Below are 17,019 nucleotides of genomic sequence, written 5' to 3'. Positions count from 1 at the left end.
GTTCATTGCACTCAGCTGTTCCCCGTAATCATTGTTCCCAGCTGTTCATTGTTAGTCTTGTTGTAGGCTATGTGTACAGAGTCGTTGTTAGATGTCATTGCACTTTATGGTTGGTTTCTTGTCTGTTTATGTTTTGTTTCTTGTTTTTGGACTGCTTTGATTATTGACCCCTGCCTGGCTGACTACGGATTTGGACTACCAAATTACTATACTGCAATTGGATTATCTGTTCATGTGTGTTGACACCTACCTGTGAACTTACATGGTAACTACATGTGTTGTTAATGTGCTGTTACAAATTTGTACTTATTCCGTGGTTTGTTACATGACAAATATTAAAGCTGTAGATACTATGTACCAATGAGCGCTTACTGCAGTTAAATATTATGAACACGTATATTTACCATAAGTTCACAGGTATTAGGCCACTTAATATAAAGTGTGGGACCAAGAAATGTATTTAACATTATGAGTCTGATGATTTATTAGATTAAACTTTAAAAAAAGTATCTGAGAGCGTGAAGACAATTGTCTGTTTTACATACTTACATTTTCTAATGTTTGGCCTCCCATGCCGGAAACACTGGTTCAAGTCCCACCCGGAGCGGGGTGAGCAGAATTGGAGGGGTTACATTTGGTGCCGTGACCCGGAAGTAAGGTTTAGGGTAAGTGTAGCGGAGGCCAGCTAGATAGAGCTGTGACAGCGGTTTCACACAGTGCCTTATATAAGAGTTCCTCAGGAAACCTGTGTTCCTCAGAGAACCGCCCCTTTTTAAAGGGTGCCAAGAGGATCTACAGACGGTTCCGCCAGTGCGGCAAAGTGAAGAACGGTTCCTCCAGGCACCTCCAGGTATGGAGGAGTGGGCCAAAATCCCTGATGCAGTGTGTGGAAACCAGAACTACAGGAAAGGTTTGTATACCAAATATTAAGGTCTGCTTCTCTGATGTATCAAATCCTTATGCCATGCAATAAAATGCAAATGAATTGCTTAAAGATTTTCTGGATTTTTGTTTTAGAGTCCATCACTCACAGTTGAAGAGTACCTATGATAAAAAAAATTAGAGACTAAGTGGGAACACCAGCAAAATCGGCAGTGTAGGCCTATCACATGCTTGTTCTCCCCGCTGTAGACTGACAGACTGTAAAGAAAAGAACATTTTACATGTAATATGCATGCTCATGATGTCAATGTTTTCACAAATTCAAGTTTTTGTAGTTTATATGGAGATAATAACAATATCGTTTTAAAAATTGCATTTTGAAACCCATTTTTCAAAAGTTTGCATTTGCAGGCCTAAAACGGCCTTGTTGTGCAAATGAACGGCCGAACTGCATAAAAAGTTTTCTGCTTTTAGTTGGAAACGGGGTTGTGTAAACTGCCCCTGAACTGTGCCATAGTGATGCTTCTTTACTGAATGTGGTTAGACTGGTAAAATAGGCCCTTTCAATTCACACGGTTCACTATAAAAAGCCAAGGTACTAAGAAGAGACTCACAATATTCGATTGAAAAAACAAAGAACCATGTCTAAAGAAGAAGGGTGGAAGCAACCAGGCATGGCCCAGGCTTCATCTCCACTATATTGTCAGGGAAACAATACTGGAAATCATCATGCAGTCCATCCTGACAGCGTCCAGCTCCAGCTCCAGCTCCATGCCCAGCTCCTGAATCAAAACGAGCCTGTGGTCGTCGTTCAACCCACTGTGTACCGGGCTAACGCTCCACTGGCTGACCCTGAGCCCGATTACATGCGGTACTCAGTGTTCAACATGCTGTGCTGCTGCATCTTTCTGGGAGCTTGTGCACTTGTTTACTCTAGAGATGTAAGTATGTTCATTTATTTAACTTTTGAATGCTTTTTTTCAAGATTTTTCATATTATGAAAAATTTAAATAAGATATAGGCCTAACATAATACCATTCAAAAGTTTTGGGTCTGTACATTTTTCTAAATGTTTTTGAAAGTGTATTGCGCTCACCAAGGCTGCATTTAAAAATACAAAAAATATATATATTTTTTAAATAAATGAATAACCTACACATATATTTCACTATATTTAAACATCATGTTTTTATTCCTGGGGACATAAATTATTATTATCTGATAGAACACAAATTATGTAATGCAGCAAAATATGTTTGTGAATTGATGTGATCTGTCATGCGTCTTTGATTTTTTTCACTTTATTTATGAATATGTATGGATGTGTTGAAGATTGTGAAACACTGCATTAGAATATTTACAGTAGACATTTTTTTTTTTTTTTGAAAGTTGTCTGATAACCCAGAACATTTGTTTTTCCCACTTTTTCTCTTCCTGTCCAAAACTATATTTGTAGGGATATTTCCTTGGATTAAGAGTATAAGCATTCTTTATGCACTCAACCACAAAATCTACTGATTCTAATGTTCCGTGTATACAATGCTATTAAAATAATTTATAATATTATGTCATGGGCCACATTTTCAATTCTGACCCCAATCTTTTCTTTTTTCGCAATTTACCAAATAAAATCAGCCAGAGCGCAGAACACAAATGCACAGAAATTTGCAGAAATTAAATTAAATCACTCAGGAATTAAAGAGTGCTATAGTGGTTTGGAAAACTTCACACATTGGATGAGAAGCACCATATCTCATATTAGTACAATATCAGACTAGGATGTCAAATGTTTAATCTGTATTATTATTAATACTGTATTACTGTTAGACAGCTAAACAAAATAATTTACTTGAGGTTATGACAAAAATGCTCTATTTATAAATGTCTAAAATGTGTCTATTAACACAAATATCATTCAATTAAAAACATTTTTGGAAATTAATGAAAGCTTGTTTAGTTTTTGAACAAATCTCTTGAATAAATGATATAATGATACATCAATCAATTCTACTGACATATATATGTGAGCCCGTTCACGTGAAATGAGATGCAGATATATTTGGGCAGAAGGCGCCCCCTAGTGGTCTAACCCTTACCCTACACCATACCTAAACTTAACCATTAACCGAAGCGTCTCATTAGACGTTAAAGGGTGCCATGTGCGTTGGATATTTACGCTTTTGCAAAAGCGTCCTATATGGCGCTTTGGGATGAGAACGCGTTGTATATGTATACTGTATATTTTAGAGACCATCTCCCTTTGAAGCGTGACATTAGTTTCATTACATTACATTTACATTTATTCATTTAGCAGGCGAGTGACATAAAAATGAGAATAATAGAACATTTGAATGTGCTTTTATAAGACGGTTACCACATAACAAAAATATTAAGGGGGGGGGGGGGGGGGCTTTATAATGCTGAGCTCGAATCAGCATTTGCATATGCACAACTCTTTCTAGTCACCATTATTCACATTTTCTCTGCAGCATAATGTGGTTTGCATTTTCCAGAAACCTGTTTTTCAGTCTTTTGACATTTGCGATTTTACTTTTACTTTCACAGACTCAAAAAGCAAACATTGCTGGACAGAGGGCTGAAGCAGCGCGCAACTCTAAAACTGCACTCGTCCTGAACCATGTCGGTGTTGTCGTGGGCTTAATCCTCATTGTAATATATCTCCTCAAATCCTATTACTTTGAAGAAGATCTTTCACCATCCTAAAGGTACCCCTTGCAATGTTTTCATAATGTTAGATGAATCATTGTCCGAGATAATACATTGACAAAATGTATGAAAATAATTGTTGTTTCATTTTTTTAATTGTTGAAATAAATGCTTCAGAAGTACAAGTTTTTGTATACTAAATCTGTCTGACAAGAGATTTTGTGAATAATAAAAAAGAAAATCTATGAACACCCTAGTGAAAAATAAATGAACCAAAATCTATTTATACATCACATGTATAAATGCATTTATTTTATGCCAATGGGATGTGTTAAACTTCACCACATATTTCGGTAGTGACTGTTTCGGTAGTGACAATTTAAGATACCTTTGAGCCTATAGTTCAAAGATGAAAACCAGCACATTTGTAACTAGCAGTTACAGTTGTACACATCATGGGGATTGGGAAATGAATGGTCATGAAGCAAAGAGGCTTTCCCCTGACTGTTCCGGCAAAAGATTCAAAGCTTCAAGAGTGTCGAGAACAGCGCCATTCGATGCTTATTAAAAATAAAGCAGCCAGAAGCCTTTGTAAGAAGCTCTGTGAGATGAAGCAACCACAACACACTCCATAGTTTCAATGTTATGTGTACAAATAAAAAGCCTTACATATTTGTGTTTGATTTGTCCATTAAATAAATTCATTTACCCATTAAAATGTGACAATAAAATATAAAATGGGCTTATATGATTCAATAAGATCCAATGTAGGCCTACTGTAACGTATCTCTCTCTCTTCAAACACACACACATAGTGAATAAGGACATTGTGTGATAGGATCGTCTGTTATTAAATGTGCTTAACTGTATGACAGAAAGGTGATAAAGTTTTTAATTATTTTTTAAAAATAATTAAAAACTTTATCACCTTTCTGTGAATGCATTTATTTCTAGAAATAAAAGCTGTTTCACAGTGTTGTGGCTGAGTCTATTTCTCCTCTTAGACAGTACTTCCCCAGCCTAGAGGACACTCATTCACATGGTACAGAGAAGGCCGGGGTTTAAAGAAACTGTAATGCCAATGGGGGTAAACATGTTTCTGCATTCTCCAGTATATTCAAGTGGATCTTCAGCTCTTTGTATGTTTGTCTCTGGTCTCTGTTTGTGCTGGTATACAGCACTGTCCAACCTAAGCCAAAGGTTTACACCTCAGAAGTGTGTGAGGAGAAAAAAAAATTATTACGAGTGACTGTACAACAATTATAAAATAAAACTATAAAATAATTACAATTTTAAATAATATAAATAAATAAATGTTTTTTTTCTTTTCTTCTTTTTTAGAAATTCATACATTGGAAGCTATAAGCTCAGATTATTCCCAGATAGGGGAAGTCTTCCTTCCTTTTTTGGCTTTTGCCGAACAAACCCTTCACCAAAAACCAACGTCCTATCAACTCTCCTCTAAGCCCACCCAAACCCCAAATAGCAATAAAAATATCTAAAAAAAAAAAAAAAAGGGAAAGTGCAAAGATTTTACAAAATCAAAAAGACACAAAAACAACAAAAGAATAAGTAGTTTTGGTTATTCAAATATACCCAAAACCCATCAACCAGACTGAGCCAACAAAGACTAAGTAAGATCTGGGGTTCGAGCCTTCTGACACCCAAAGCGAAACGCACACGTGATTGGACAGAAAGTGAGGCTACATTTGTCATCGATCACGTGACTCTGAGAAACGAATACACAATACGGGGCTTCAATAGAAATTGTGTCGCATCTGCGATCGAAGCTTCAGTGTCATACGTAACATCACTAATGCATCCATCCATCTATCTTTTTCCTCTTATCCGGGGCCGGGTCGCGGGGGCAGCAGTCTAAGCAGAGATGCCCAGACTTCCCTCTCCCTCATAGCTCTTCGTGGGACACAAGGCATTCCCAGGCCAGCCGGGAGACATGGTCAGAGACAGGGCCTCCTCCAGGTGGGACGCACCCGGAACAACTCGATGTGGAGGAGCAGCGGCTCTACTCTGAGCTCCTCCTTCTCTAAGGGATCGCCCAGCCACCCTGTGGAGAAAGCTCACTTCAGCCGCCTGTATCCGGGATCTTGTCCTTTTGGTTATGACCCAAAGCTCACGGTCCTTTAAGTGTAGTAATAATAATAATAATAATAATTTGTTACATTTATATAGGGCTTTTTCTGGGACCTCATAGCGCTTCACATATGGAAGGGGGGAATCTCCTCAACCACCACCAATGTGCAGATCCACCTGATGATGCGACGGTAGCCATAGCGCGCCAGATCACCCATCACACACCAGCTTACTTTTGGAGAGGAGACAGTGATGAAACCAATTAGTATAAAGAGATGATTGGAGGCCATGATGGACAGAGGCTACTGGGCAAATTTGGCCAGGACACCGGGGTTACACACCACTTTTTTGTGACCACAGAGAGTCAGGGCCTCGGTTTTGTCTCATCCGATATGTCTCATCTGAAGCACGGTGCTCTTTTGACAGTATAGTGTCCCCATCACTACACTGGGGCGTTAGGGCCCACACAGACCACAGAGTGAGCGCCCCCTGCTGGCCTCACTAACACCTCTTCCTGCAGCAACCTGGTTTTCTCAGGAAGTCTCCCATTCAGGTACTAACCAGGCTCAGCCCTGCTTAGCTTCAGTGGGCAACCAGTCTTGGGCTACAGGGTGTTATGGCTGCTGGTGTATATAAAAACTACATTTTATGGAATACACCCAAAATTTTTTGCTTAATTGCAGAAAAAAGGTGTTGGTAGTGACGTCCCTTAAAGTTACACACAAATTTTCAGACTTTTGAACACATGTTTTATGTTTTAAATGTTTTTTTGGGAGGTTGTCAGACAGCAGTTTACACCAATTCTGTTCAATGGCCATATATATATATATATATATATATATTTTCCAAAAAACCATTAATCCACAAATAACCTGACCTATCAAGCTAGCATCTACAGTCAATACTATGTGGAAACTATGTTTCTGTGTGATGAGGGAACTGAATCTGTCATGCCTTGTTACTCCTCCTACAATCCACCTACTTTATATAATTGCTGTAAATCATCATGTGACCATACTGAGCCAAAGTCCAAAAACTTGATTCCTCTTAGCCAGAGTCCACAAAGTTGTGTCTCCTCTCTGTAGAGTACAAAGAAAATAAGACAGCGCGAGTTTACTAGACAGAACAATGGAGCCCCAGGAAAACTGGAATACATCTGAGAAATCCAAGTTGTTGCAGCCTGGGCCACCACCCTACCAGGACCATTATGGAAACCCTCCTCCAGGGAGCTTTCAGAGCACCTCTGGTTATCAAAGCCAGCCGTACGGCGCTCCAGGACCATACGGCCAAGGACCGTATCCAGGTCATCCTGCTGTCACCGTGCAGCCGGCAGTTTATTTGACCAACACCCCACTGGCCTATCCGCAGCCAGATTACCTGGGCTATTCCATCTTTACCCTGCTGTGCTGCTGCTTTCCTCTGGGCATTGTTGCTCTAATTTACTCTATCAATGTAAGTATTAGTTCACATACCTTTCTTAACCCTCTTTCAACTGATACACTAACCCTGGCTCATCATAAAATGTGATTTTTCACCAATTTAACCTTTTTTCTATTTGTTTCCATTTCTATATCTGTTTTTGTTTTTTAAATGGTATTAAATCTCTTACGATATACAAGAAACAGCTGAAAAGTCATCTCTTCTGAGAGTACTTAACTGCATAAATTTAAAAAAAAGTTATTCTGCTCTCATTTTTTTTATCACTTCCTATTCTTGCTTGTATTATTCTGAATGATGTCGAAAACTTTGTGTCTTGTGTTTATTTCCTCATTGAATGAGTAAACTGGTCACATTATCTGGTGATCTATACCCCGTGGCTAAGGTCAACAAACCTTATGAAACAAAAATATATTGCAATATATTGGAATATACCATGTGATATATTAGGCAATATATTCCCATATATAGGATTTAATTTTTACAGTGTCCAATATATTGCAATATATGCATAGTCCATATATATATATATATATATATATATATATATATATATATATATATATATATTGATACATATATTGCAATCAAGACCAAAAAGGGCACTATATTTTTTACATATAGTTTGTCTTTTTAAAGTTTGTCTTTATATTGTTTATATATACACAAATACATACATACATGGCCTACACACACACACACACACACACACACACACACACACACACACACACACACACACACACACACACACACACACACACACACGTGTGTATAGGCTGTATAGCTTTTGATATATTACCCATTAGTCTGTGTTAATATGCGGTGTAAAGGTTTGCACATATCTTGCAGGTTGAATATTTATTAAGTATTCATATATTTTAGATGTTACATGTACTTATACTGAATACTATATCACCGTATATGTACATTGTATGTGTCACACACACACACACACACACACACACACACACACACACACACACACACACACACACACACACACACACACACACACACACACACATATTAAAATGTATTCTACTATATGTTGAACATACATGGGACCTTAGATCTTTACATATATTACCAATACATTATCCCATACAAATTGTAATACATTATGGTGGATATTAATAAATATAAAATTGCATATATTTTCGGATATGTAATTACATATATTATATATTCATTTACCCTATATTTCAATGTATTGACAATCATTTGTATATTTTGCTATTTTGTATGATATGTATCATCAATTACTCCATGTATTTCCAATATATAATATATTAGAAATGGAAAGGAAAATAATATATTACAATATATTTCAAGTAATATATTGGTAAATATATTTTTCTTTCATAAGGGAAGACTTGTTGAAATAAATGGGTGACAAGACTTTGTTAAATTAAAAAAGAGAGATCACAGTCTAAATAACAAGTGTTTTTAGTGTTAAAAAATCTTTATCATTCAAAGAATTGTGATTACTCATGACTGGCATTCAAAACAAAAATAGTTGTAATATGTCACTTCACCATTCCTAACATTACTTACTGAGCAGATCTTCATCTCCATGTACACAAACATATATTGTTCCCATAAATGATGTGACATTTTGGTACTGAGAAAGAGGTGTGGTTCTACACAAATTCCCAATTTCACTATTGCTTTGTGCACATCTGGGAAATGGTCCCCCTATAATGTAAAGCTGATAAACTACTACACTTTTGTTGTCCTGCAATTAATTGTTAAACGGGGGGGTTGACTGCTTTTTTTCTTTGCATGATTGTGTTTATGGGGTGTAATATAACATGTATTTGTGGTTTTTCGTTTTTAAAAAGTCTTATTTTTCATAAACTTCACTTTTATTGTCAGCCGCGCTCTCCTCTGTCCTCGAACGAGCGGTTGACTTCCTGATTCTATGAAAACACTCCCTCAGAAACACGTAGTGGGCTCAGATTGGTTAGCTTGGCCCGGTGTGTTGTGATTGACTAAACTGTCGCTCACGTTGTCCGGAAAGTTAACGCCCATTACCTTTACGGGCGAAACGTGCACGTCATGAGCTCCGGTCCAGATGTAAATATGCGTCGAACTGCAGTATCGGTGTGAGGCAGAATCAGACCGAGAAAGCCGCGATGAAGAGAATCAAACAGAAACTCACCACATACGGCTCTTAATAAACGTTTCTGAATGATAATTTGCTACATTTTTTAACTTTATACACGTTTGTTTAACACTGACGGCAACAATAGCAACTGACTGGCTAATAATGTTATACTCAAACAGCGTTGGAATTAGTTTACGTTCTTGATCAAATCGAAAATAACGTCATAAAACATATACATGAAAAATACATTTACAACATTAGTACTTATTTAAAATTCATGTTTGTACGCGTTTGTCGTAGACACAAAATAGCATAACTAATAGCCTAGTGGCTATAAAGCAAGCGCTGGCATTTGAAAAAAATAAAACGCAAGGCTACGTCTGGAATTATATTACATGCAAATACATTTAAAATGATGAAGTCTTGGCCTACTTACAGGTTGTGGCCCAACAACTGCTGTCTCTGATTTTAAAGCTGGAACTGCTTCATGTTTCAACATTTGATTATGAAATGAAATCATTACAGGACCCTAAAGTGTATGAAACTTGCTCTGGGGTTCCATATTGCCCAAAAAGTCACATTCATGCAGATTACAGCTGGTGTATCATTGTTCCACATTTTAGTCATGAGCACAACCATGTGACACTGTTAGTATTATAGACCCCATCATTGCTTTACTACGATATAAACAGTTTAATCACACTTGTTCAGAGAAAACTCAGAATGGGTTCTGGAAAACACAAGTGACATTATGTTTCAATTTTATTTTCACAGACTAGGAATGCCAACATGTCCGGACAACAACAAATAGCAGAGAGAAACTCCAAAATGGCGCGCACTGTTAACCATATTGCTCTTGGTATTGGCCTTGCCCTCTTAGTGTTGTACATTGTCTGCATCATTGTGGTGGAACAACAAACAACACCTCCTTAACTGTCAGACATATCAGCTGGACACCAGGAATGAGGGCTTTGCAAAAATGACATCATATAATGCCACAAGTATCATTTTATAACCACATTGTGATGTTTTTTAGACTACAAATAATGTGCAGTTTCGTATGACTGACTATGTTCGGCTCATCTCTAATGTGCAATTATTAATGTAACTAAAACATGCTTTAAAGTTGATTATCTTATGTTTCATAATGCAAACTCTCACTGTCAAAATATACAGCCATATTGATGTTTGTTTTTCTTCCTGTCTTTTGATTATATTTAATAAAAAAAATGTATCACCGTTTCACCGTTTTCACAAATTCAAGTTTTTGTATTTTATGGAGATAATAACAATATCGTTTTCCAAAACTTGCATTTTGAAACCCATTTTTCTAAAACGGCTTTGTTGTGCAAATGAACGGCCAAACTACATAAAAAGTTAGCTTTTAGTTGGAAACGGGGTTGTGTAAACTGCCCCTGAGAATGTGTATCTGTGCCATCATGTTGCTTCTTTACTGAATGTGGTTAGACTGGTAAAATAGGCCCTTTCAATTCACACGGTTCACTATAAATTGCCACGGTACTAAGAAGAGACTCACAATGTTCGATTGAAAAAACAAAGAACCATGTCTAAAGAAGAAGGGTGGAAGCAACCAGGCATGGCCCAGGCTTCATCTCCACTATATTGTCAGGGAAACAATCCTGGAAATCATTGTGCAGTCAATCCTGACAGCGTCCAGCTCCAGATCCAGCTCCATGCCCAGCTCCTGAATCACCCCAACGAGCCTGTGGTCGTCGTTCAACCCACTGTGTACCGGGCTAACGCTCCACTGGCTGACCATGAGCCCGATTACCTGTGGTACTCAGTGTTTAACATGCTGTGCTGCTGCATCTGTCTGGGAGCTTGTGCACTTGTTTACTCTAGAGCTGTAAGTATATTCATTTATTTAACTTTTGAATGCTTTTTTTTTTCAAGATTTTTCAAATTATGAAAAATTTAAATAAGATAGGCCTAACATAATACCATTCAAAAGGGTCTGTTTTGGGTCTGCAGATTTTTCTAAGTGTTTTTGAAAGTGTATAGCGCTCACCAAGGCTGCATTTGTGCAAAATACACAAAAAATCTATATATTTTTTAAACAAAATAAAATTTTAAATAAAAAAAACACAGATTTTTAATGTTTGTTATGTTATAACTTAATGAAACACGATGAATAACCTACACATATATTTCACTATATATAAACATCATGTTTTTATTCTTGGGGACATAAATTATTATTATCTGATAGAACACAAATTATGTAATGCAGCAAAATATGTTTGTGAATTGATGTCATCTGTCATGCGTCTTTGATATTTTCACTTTATTTATGAATATGGAATGTTTACTGTTATATAAAGTGTTGAAGATTGTGAAACACTGCATTAGAATATTTACAGTAGACATTTTTTTTTTAACGAAAGTTGTCTGATAACCCAGAACATTTGTTTTTCCCACTTTTTCTCTTCCTGTTCAAAAATATATTTGCAGGGAAATTTCCTTGGATTAAGAGTATAAGCATTCTTTATGCACTCAACCTCAAAATCTACTGATTCTAATGTTCCGTGTATACAATGCTATTAAAATAATTTATAATTTTATGTCATGGGCCACATCTTCAGTTCTGACCTCAATCTTTTCTTTTTCCGTATTTTACCAAATAAAATCAGCCACAGCGCAGAACACAAATGCACAGAAATTTACAGAAATTAAATTAAATCAGTCAGGAATTAAAGAGTGGTTTGGAAAACTTCACACATTGGATGAGAAGCATCATATCTCATATTAGTACAATATCAGACTAGGATGTCAAATGTTTAATCTGTATTATTATTAATACTGTATTACTGTTAGACAGCTAAACAAAATAATTGACTTGAGGTTATGACAAAAATGCTCTATTTATAATGTCTAAAATTTGTCTATTAACACAAATATCATTCAACTAAAAACATTTTTGGAAATGAATGAAAGCTTGTTTAGTTTTTGAACGAATCTCTTGAATAGATGATATAATGATACATCAATCAATTCTACTGACATATATTTACTGTATATATTAGAGACCATCTCCCTTTGAAACGTGACATTAGTTTCATTACATTACATTTACATTTATTCATTTAGCAGACGAATCTATCCAAAATAACATAAAAATGAGAATAATAGAACATTAAAGTTTACTTTTATAAAAAGGTTACCACATATTTAAAAAATTGGGTGTGTGTGTGGGGGGGGGGGGGGGGGGGGCTTTATAATGCTGAGCTCGAATCAGCATTTATATGCACAACTCTTCAACTCTTTTTAGTCGCCACATTTTTCACATTTTCTCGGCAGCATATTGTGCTTTGCATTTTCCAGTAACCTGTTTTTCAGTCTTTTGACATTTACGATTTCACTTTTACTTTCACAGACTCAAAAAGCAAACATTGCTGGACAGAGGGCTAAAGCAGCGCGCAACTCTAAAACTGCACTCGTCCTGAACCATGTCGGTGTTGTCGTGGGCTTAATCCTCCTTGTAATATATCTCCTCAAAACCTTTTACTTTGAAGAAGATCTTTCACCACCCTAAAGTTACCCCATCCAATGTTTTCATAATGTTAGATGAATCATTGTGTGAGATGATACATAGACAAAATGGATGAAAATAAATGTTGTTTAATTTTTTAACTGTTGAAATAAATGCTTCAGAAGTACTGTACAAGTTTGTGTATGCTAAATCTGTCTGACAAGAGATTTTGTGAATAATGAAAAAAAAATCCATGAACACCCTGGTGAAAAATACATTAACCAAAATGTATTTATACATTAAATATACATTTATTTTATGCCAATGGGATGTGTTAAACTTCACCACATGTTTCGGTACTGACAATTTAAGATACCTTTGAGCCTAGTTCAAAGATGAAAACCAGCACATTGGTAACTAGCACAGTTATGAACAGTTGTACACATCATGGGGATTGGGAAATGAATGGTCATGAAGCAAAGAGGCTTTCCCCTGACTGTTCCGGCACAAGATCCAAAGCTTCGAGAGTGTCGAGAACAGCGCCATTCGATGCTTTTTTAAAATAAAGCAGCTAAAAGCCCTGTCAGATGAAGCGACCACAACACACTCCATTGTTTCAATGTTTTTATTTAACGTCTCATCCGAAAGGACGGTGCTCTTTGACCCACACATACCCCTTTTCCATCAAGGCAGAGCTGGTGCGGAACCAGAGCCTAGTTTCAAATTGGTTCTTTGTTTTTCGACCACCAAAGCACCAGCTCCGAACCAGTAAAAGTGGTTCTTAAGTAGCACCAAATCATTGCTGGTCTAGAAGTAAGAACTGCTTACGTCAGCAGCAGCGGGCGGGGTTGCCGTGAGCAACAAGACAAACAGAAACTTGCGACCGCCATTTTTTTTTTAAATAGCAGCTAATCGTGCTAATAGCTGCCCGATTGTAATCTCTGTTAATGCAAGTTACAGCGAGCTGCACGATACCGATGTTGGATACCGATGTCGGTTTGCATAAATAGTAACGCAACGACCCCCATTGTTGATAGAAGTCTTGTTTGAGATGCAGCGGAGCTGCGGGAGTGTTTGTAGAGCATACGACTCCTTCTGCTTTTGGATCGCTCTCGCAGTTCGAGATTCACAGTGCCGATCCATCTCGAACAAGTGTGTTTGTGTGTGCCAGGCTAGCGTTGCTAGGCAACATGAGATATACACAGTAATGTAAGATCTGGCTCTGTGATGGCTCTCTAGCCTGTGGAAAGGCAAACCGGTTCTTTGAAAACTCGTCATTCGAACCAACTCTGCACCGGCACTAGCTCTAGCTCTGAACCAGCAACCTGGTTTTCTCAGGAGGTCTCCCATCCAGGTACTACCAGGCTCAGCCCTGCTTAGCTTCAGTGGGCAACCAGTCTTGGGCTACAGGGTGTTGTGGCTGCTGGCGTATATAAAACTACATTTTTTGGAATACAAAATACCCAAAAAATGTTGCTTAGTTGCAGAAAAAAGGTGTTTGGTAGTGACGTCCCTTAAAGTTACACACAGATATTCAGACTTTTGAACACATTTCCCTCAAAATAATGGTACCTATCTATAATGAAACAGAAGGATCTTAGTAAATATCTAAAATTTGAATACTTCAATGCTTTTTAAATGTTTTTTGGCTTGTCGGACAGCAGCTTACACCAAATCTGTAGAATGGTGATGGCACCTACAGTCAAGAAGATACCTACAGTCAACACTAGGCTATGTGAAAACTATGTTTCTGTGTGATGAGGGAACTGAATCTGTCACTGCTTATAACTCCTCCTACAATCCACCTACTATATAATTGCTGTAAATCAGCATGTGACTATACTGAGCCAAAGTCTGTGGCCGAGAAAAACTTGATTCCTCTTAGCCAGAGTCCACAAAGGTGTGTCTCCTCTCTGTAGAGTACAAAGAAAATAAGACAGTGTGAGTTTACTAGACAGAACAATGGAGCCCCAGGAAAACTGGAATACATCTGAGAAATCCAAGTTGTTGCAGCCTGGGCCACCACCATACCAGGACCATTATGGAAACCCTCCTCCAGGGAGCTTTCAGAGCACCTCTGGTTATCAAAGCCAGCCGTACGGCGCTCCAGGACCATACGGCCAAGGACCGTATCCAGGTCATCCTGCTGTCACCGTGCAGCCGGCAGTTTATTTGACCAACACCCCACTGGCCTATCCGCAGCCAGATTACCTGGGCTATTCCATCTTTACCCTGCTGTGCTGCTGCTTTCCTCTGGGCATTGTTGCTCTAATTTACTCCATCAATGTAAGTATTAGTTCACATACCTTTCTTAACCCTTTCTGAACTGATACACTAACCCTGGCTGATCATAAAATGTGATTTTTCACTAATTTAACCATCTTTTCTATTAAATCTTAACTGTTTTTGTTTTTTTAAATGGTATTAAATCTCTTACGATATACAAGAAACAGCTGAAAAGTCATCTCTTCTGAGAGCATAAACTTAAAAGTAATTCTGCTCTCAGTTTTAGTTAATCACTTCCTGTTCTTGCTTGTATTCTGAATGATGTCTGAAACTTTTTATCTTGTGTTTATTTCCTCATTGAATGAGAAACTGGTCACATTAACTGGTGAACTACCCATTGGCTATGGTCTTCAAGACTTTGTTAAAATAAATGGATGACAATGCTTTGTTAAATTAAAAAAAGAGAGATCACAGTCTAAATAACAAGTGTTTTTTAGTGTTCAAAAATCTTTATCAGTCAAATAATTGTGATTACTCATGACTGGCATTCAAACCAAAAGTAGTTCATGTAGCTTCACCATTCCTAACATTACTGAGCAGATCTTCATCTCCATTTACTCAAGCATATATTGTTCCCATAAATTATGTGACATTTTAGTATTGAGAATTAGGTACTACACAAAGTCCCAATTTTACTATTGCTTTGTGCACATCTGGGAAATTTCTCTCTATAAATTGACAATGTAAAGCTGCTAAAGCAACTAAGCTACTACACTTTTGTTGTCCTGCAATAGCTGATTGTTAAAGAATGAATTAAAGACACCAAATGAGTTTGATGGTTCATAAAAAGGAAATGCAATAGATGATGCTTTAGATACAGGAAATGAAATCATTACAGGACTCTAAAGTGTATATGAAACTTGCTCTGGGGTTCCATATTGCCCAAAAAGTCACATTGAGTATAATGCAGATTACAGCTGGTGTATCATTGTTCCACATTTTAGTCATGAGCACAACCATGTGAAACTGTTAGAATTATAGACCCCATCATTGCTTTACTACGAAATAAACAGTTTAATCACACTTGTTCAGAAAAAACTCAGAATGGGTTCTGGAAAACACAAGTGACATTATGTTTCAATTGTATTTTCACAGACTAGAAATGCCAACATGTCCGGACAACAACAAATAGCAGAGAGAAACTCCAAAATGGCGCGCACTGTTAACCATATTGCTCTTGGTATTGGCCTTGCCGTCTTAGTGTCGTACACTATCTACATCATTTTTGTGGTTGTTCCGCATAAACATCAAACACCTCCTTAACTGTCAGACATACGTATCAGCTGGACAACAGCAATGAGGGCTTTCCAAAAATAACATCATATAATGTCACAAGTATCATTTTAGAACCACATTGCGATGTTTTTTAGACTACAAACTAATGTGCAGTTTCATATGACTGACTATGTTCGGCTCATCTCTAATGTAAAATTATTAATGTGACTAAAACATGCTTTAAAGTTGATTATCTTATGTTTCATAATGCAAACTCTCACTGTCAAAATATACAGGCCTATTGATGTTTGTTTTTCTTCCTGTCTTTTGATTATATTTAATAAATAAAAAAATCAATGACAAAAAAACAGTGCTCTTTTCCTTCTTTATTTATAACCATTGATGTTGTCACCCAAATACTCTCTATTCAGATTCCCGAAAGAATCACTCTCATAAGCCGGTACTTATTACAAATACTGAATTAATCTAACTGATTTACTTAACCACAATACTTTAGTTATGTCCTATTTGAAATGAACTGAGGACTATTTGGCTATTTGGAAATCTAAAAAGATGCAACCCAAGAATATAGAGTTCTAAAGTTACAATAAGCAGACATGGCCAAACTGAGCCTTTTAAATGATCTTTTTTACGTCAATTTCTTTGCAATAATATGCCCACTCCAATCCATTCAGATTCCAGAAGGAGTGACTTGGACTTTTATGAGCCAGTTGAGGATGAGTGAATCAAAAACATACAGCACGACCAGTCCGATTACCGAATTAATGACTCTTATTTTTGCCAGTTCTTTAATTAAAACTCTTATGAGTGGTTACTGAAT

At 37.1% G+C, this 17,019-nt stretch overlaps 2 protein-coding genes across 2 annotated transcripts; both read left to right on the top strand.

The window, feature by feature from the left end:
- The first annotated feature begins 6,651 nt into the window (after positions 1-6,651).
- LOC148977049 (synapse differentiation-inducing gene protein 1-like) lies at positions 6,652-10,429 on the top strand. The gene is made up of 2 exons (XM_089117989.1): positions 6,652-7,092; positions 9,962-10,429. The coding sequence occupies exons 1-2, from the start codon at positions 6,769-6,771 to the stop codon at positions 10,118-10,120; spliced, it is 483 nt and encodes a 160-aa protein (XP_088974115.1). The 5' UTR covers positions 6,652-6,768; the 3' UTR covers positions 10,121-10,429.
- A 4,100-nt stretch (positions 10,430-14,529) lies between these two features.
- Positions 14,530-16,483, top strand: LOC120488350 (proline-rich transmembrane protein 1). Its single transcript, XM_039685045.2, has 2 exons — positions 14,530-14,963; positions 16,059-16,483. Exons 1-2 carry the CDS (start codon positions 14,640-14,642, stop codon positions 16,224-16,226), a joined length of 492 nt encoding a protein of 163 aa, XP_039540979.2. The 5' UTR covers positions 14,530-14,639; the 3' UTR covers positions 16,227-16,483.
- The last annotated feature ends 536 nt before the right edge of the window (positions 16,484-17,019 follow it).

Source organism: Pimephales promelas, chromosome 12, assembly GCF_988280905.1.
Source record: "Pimephales promelas chromosome 12, fPimPro1.hap1.1, whole genome shotgun sequence".
Classification (NCBI taxonomy): domain Eukaryota; kingdom Metazoa; phylum Chordata; class Actinopteri; order Cypriniformes; family Leuciscidae; genus Pimephales; species Pimephales promelas.
The sequence above is the reverse complement of the archived record's forward strand: the minus strand, read 5'-3'. Positions and strand labels throughout refer to the sequence as shown.

Excerpts from the sequence above, each read along its gene's own strand:
- LOC148977049 (XM_089117989.1), top strand. The coding sequence starts at position 6,769 with ATGGAGCCCCAGGAAAACTGGAATACATCTGAGAAATCCAAGTTGTTG. Across the intron at positions 7,093-9,961 it reads CTCTAATTTACTCTATCAAT|ACTAGGAATGCCAACATGTC; the intron begins GTAAGTATTAGT and ends TTATTTTCACAG.
- LOC120488350 (XM_039685045.2), top strand. The coding sequence starts at position 14,640 with ATGGAGCCCCAGGAAAACTGGAATACATCTGAGAAATCCAAGTTGTTG. Across the intron at positions 14,964-16,058 it reads CTCTAATTTACTCCATCAAT|ACTAGAAATGCCAACATGTC; the intron begins GTAAGTATTAGT and ends GTATTTTCACAG.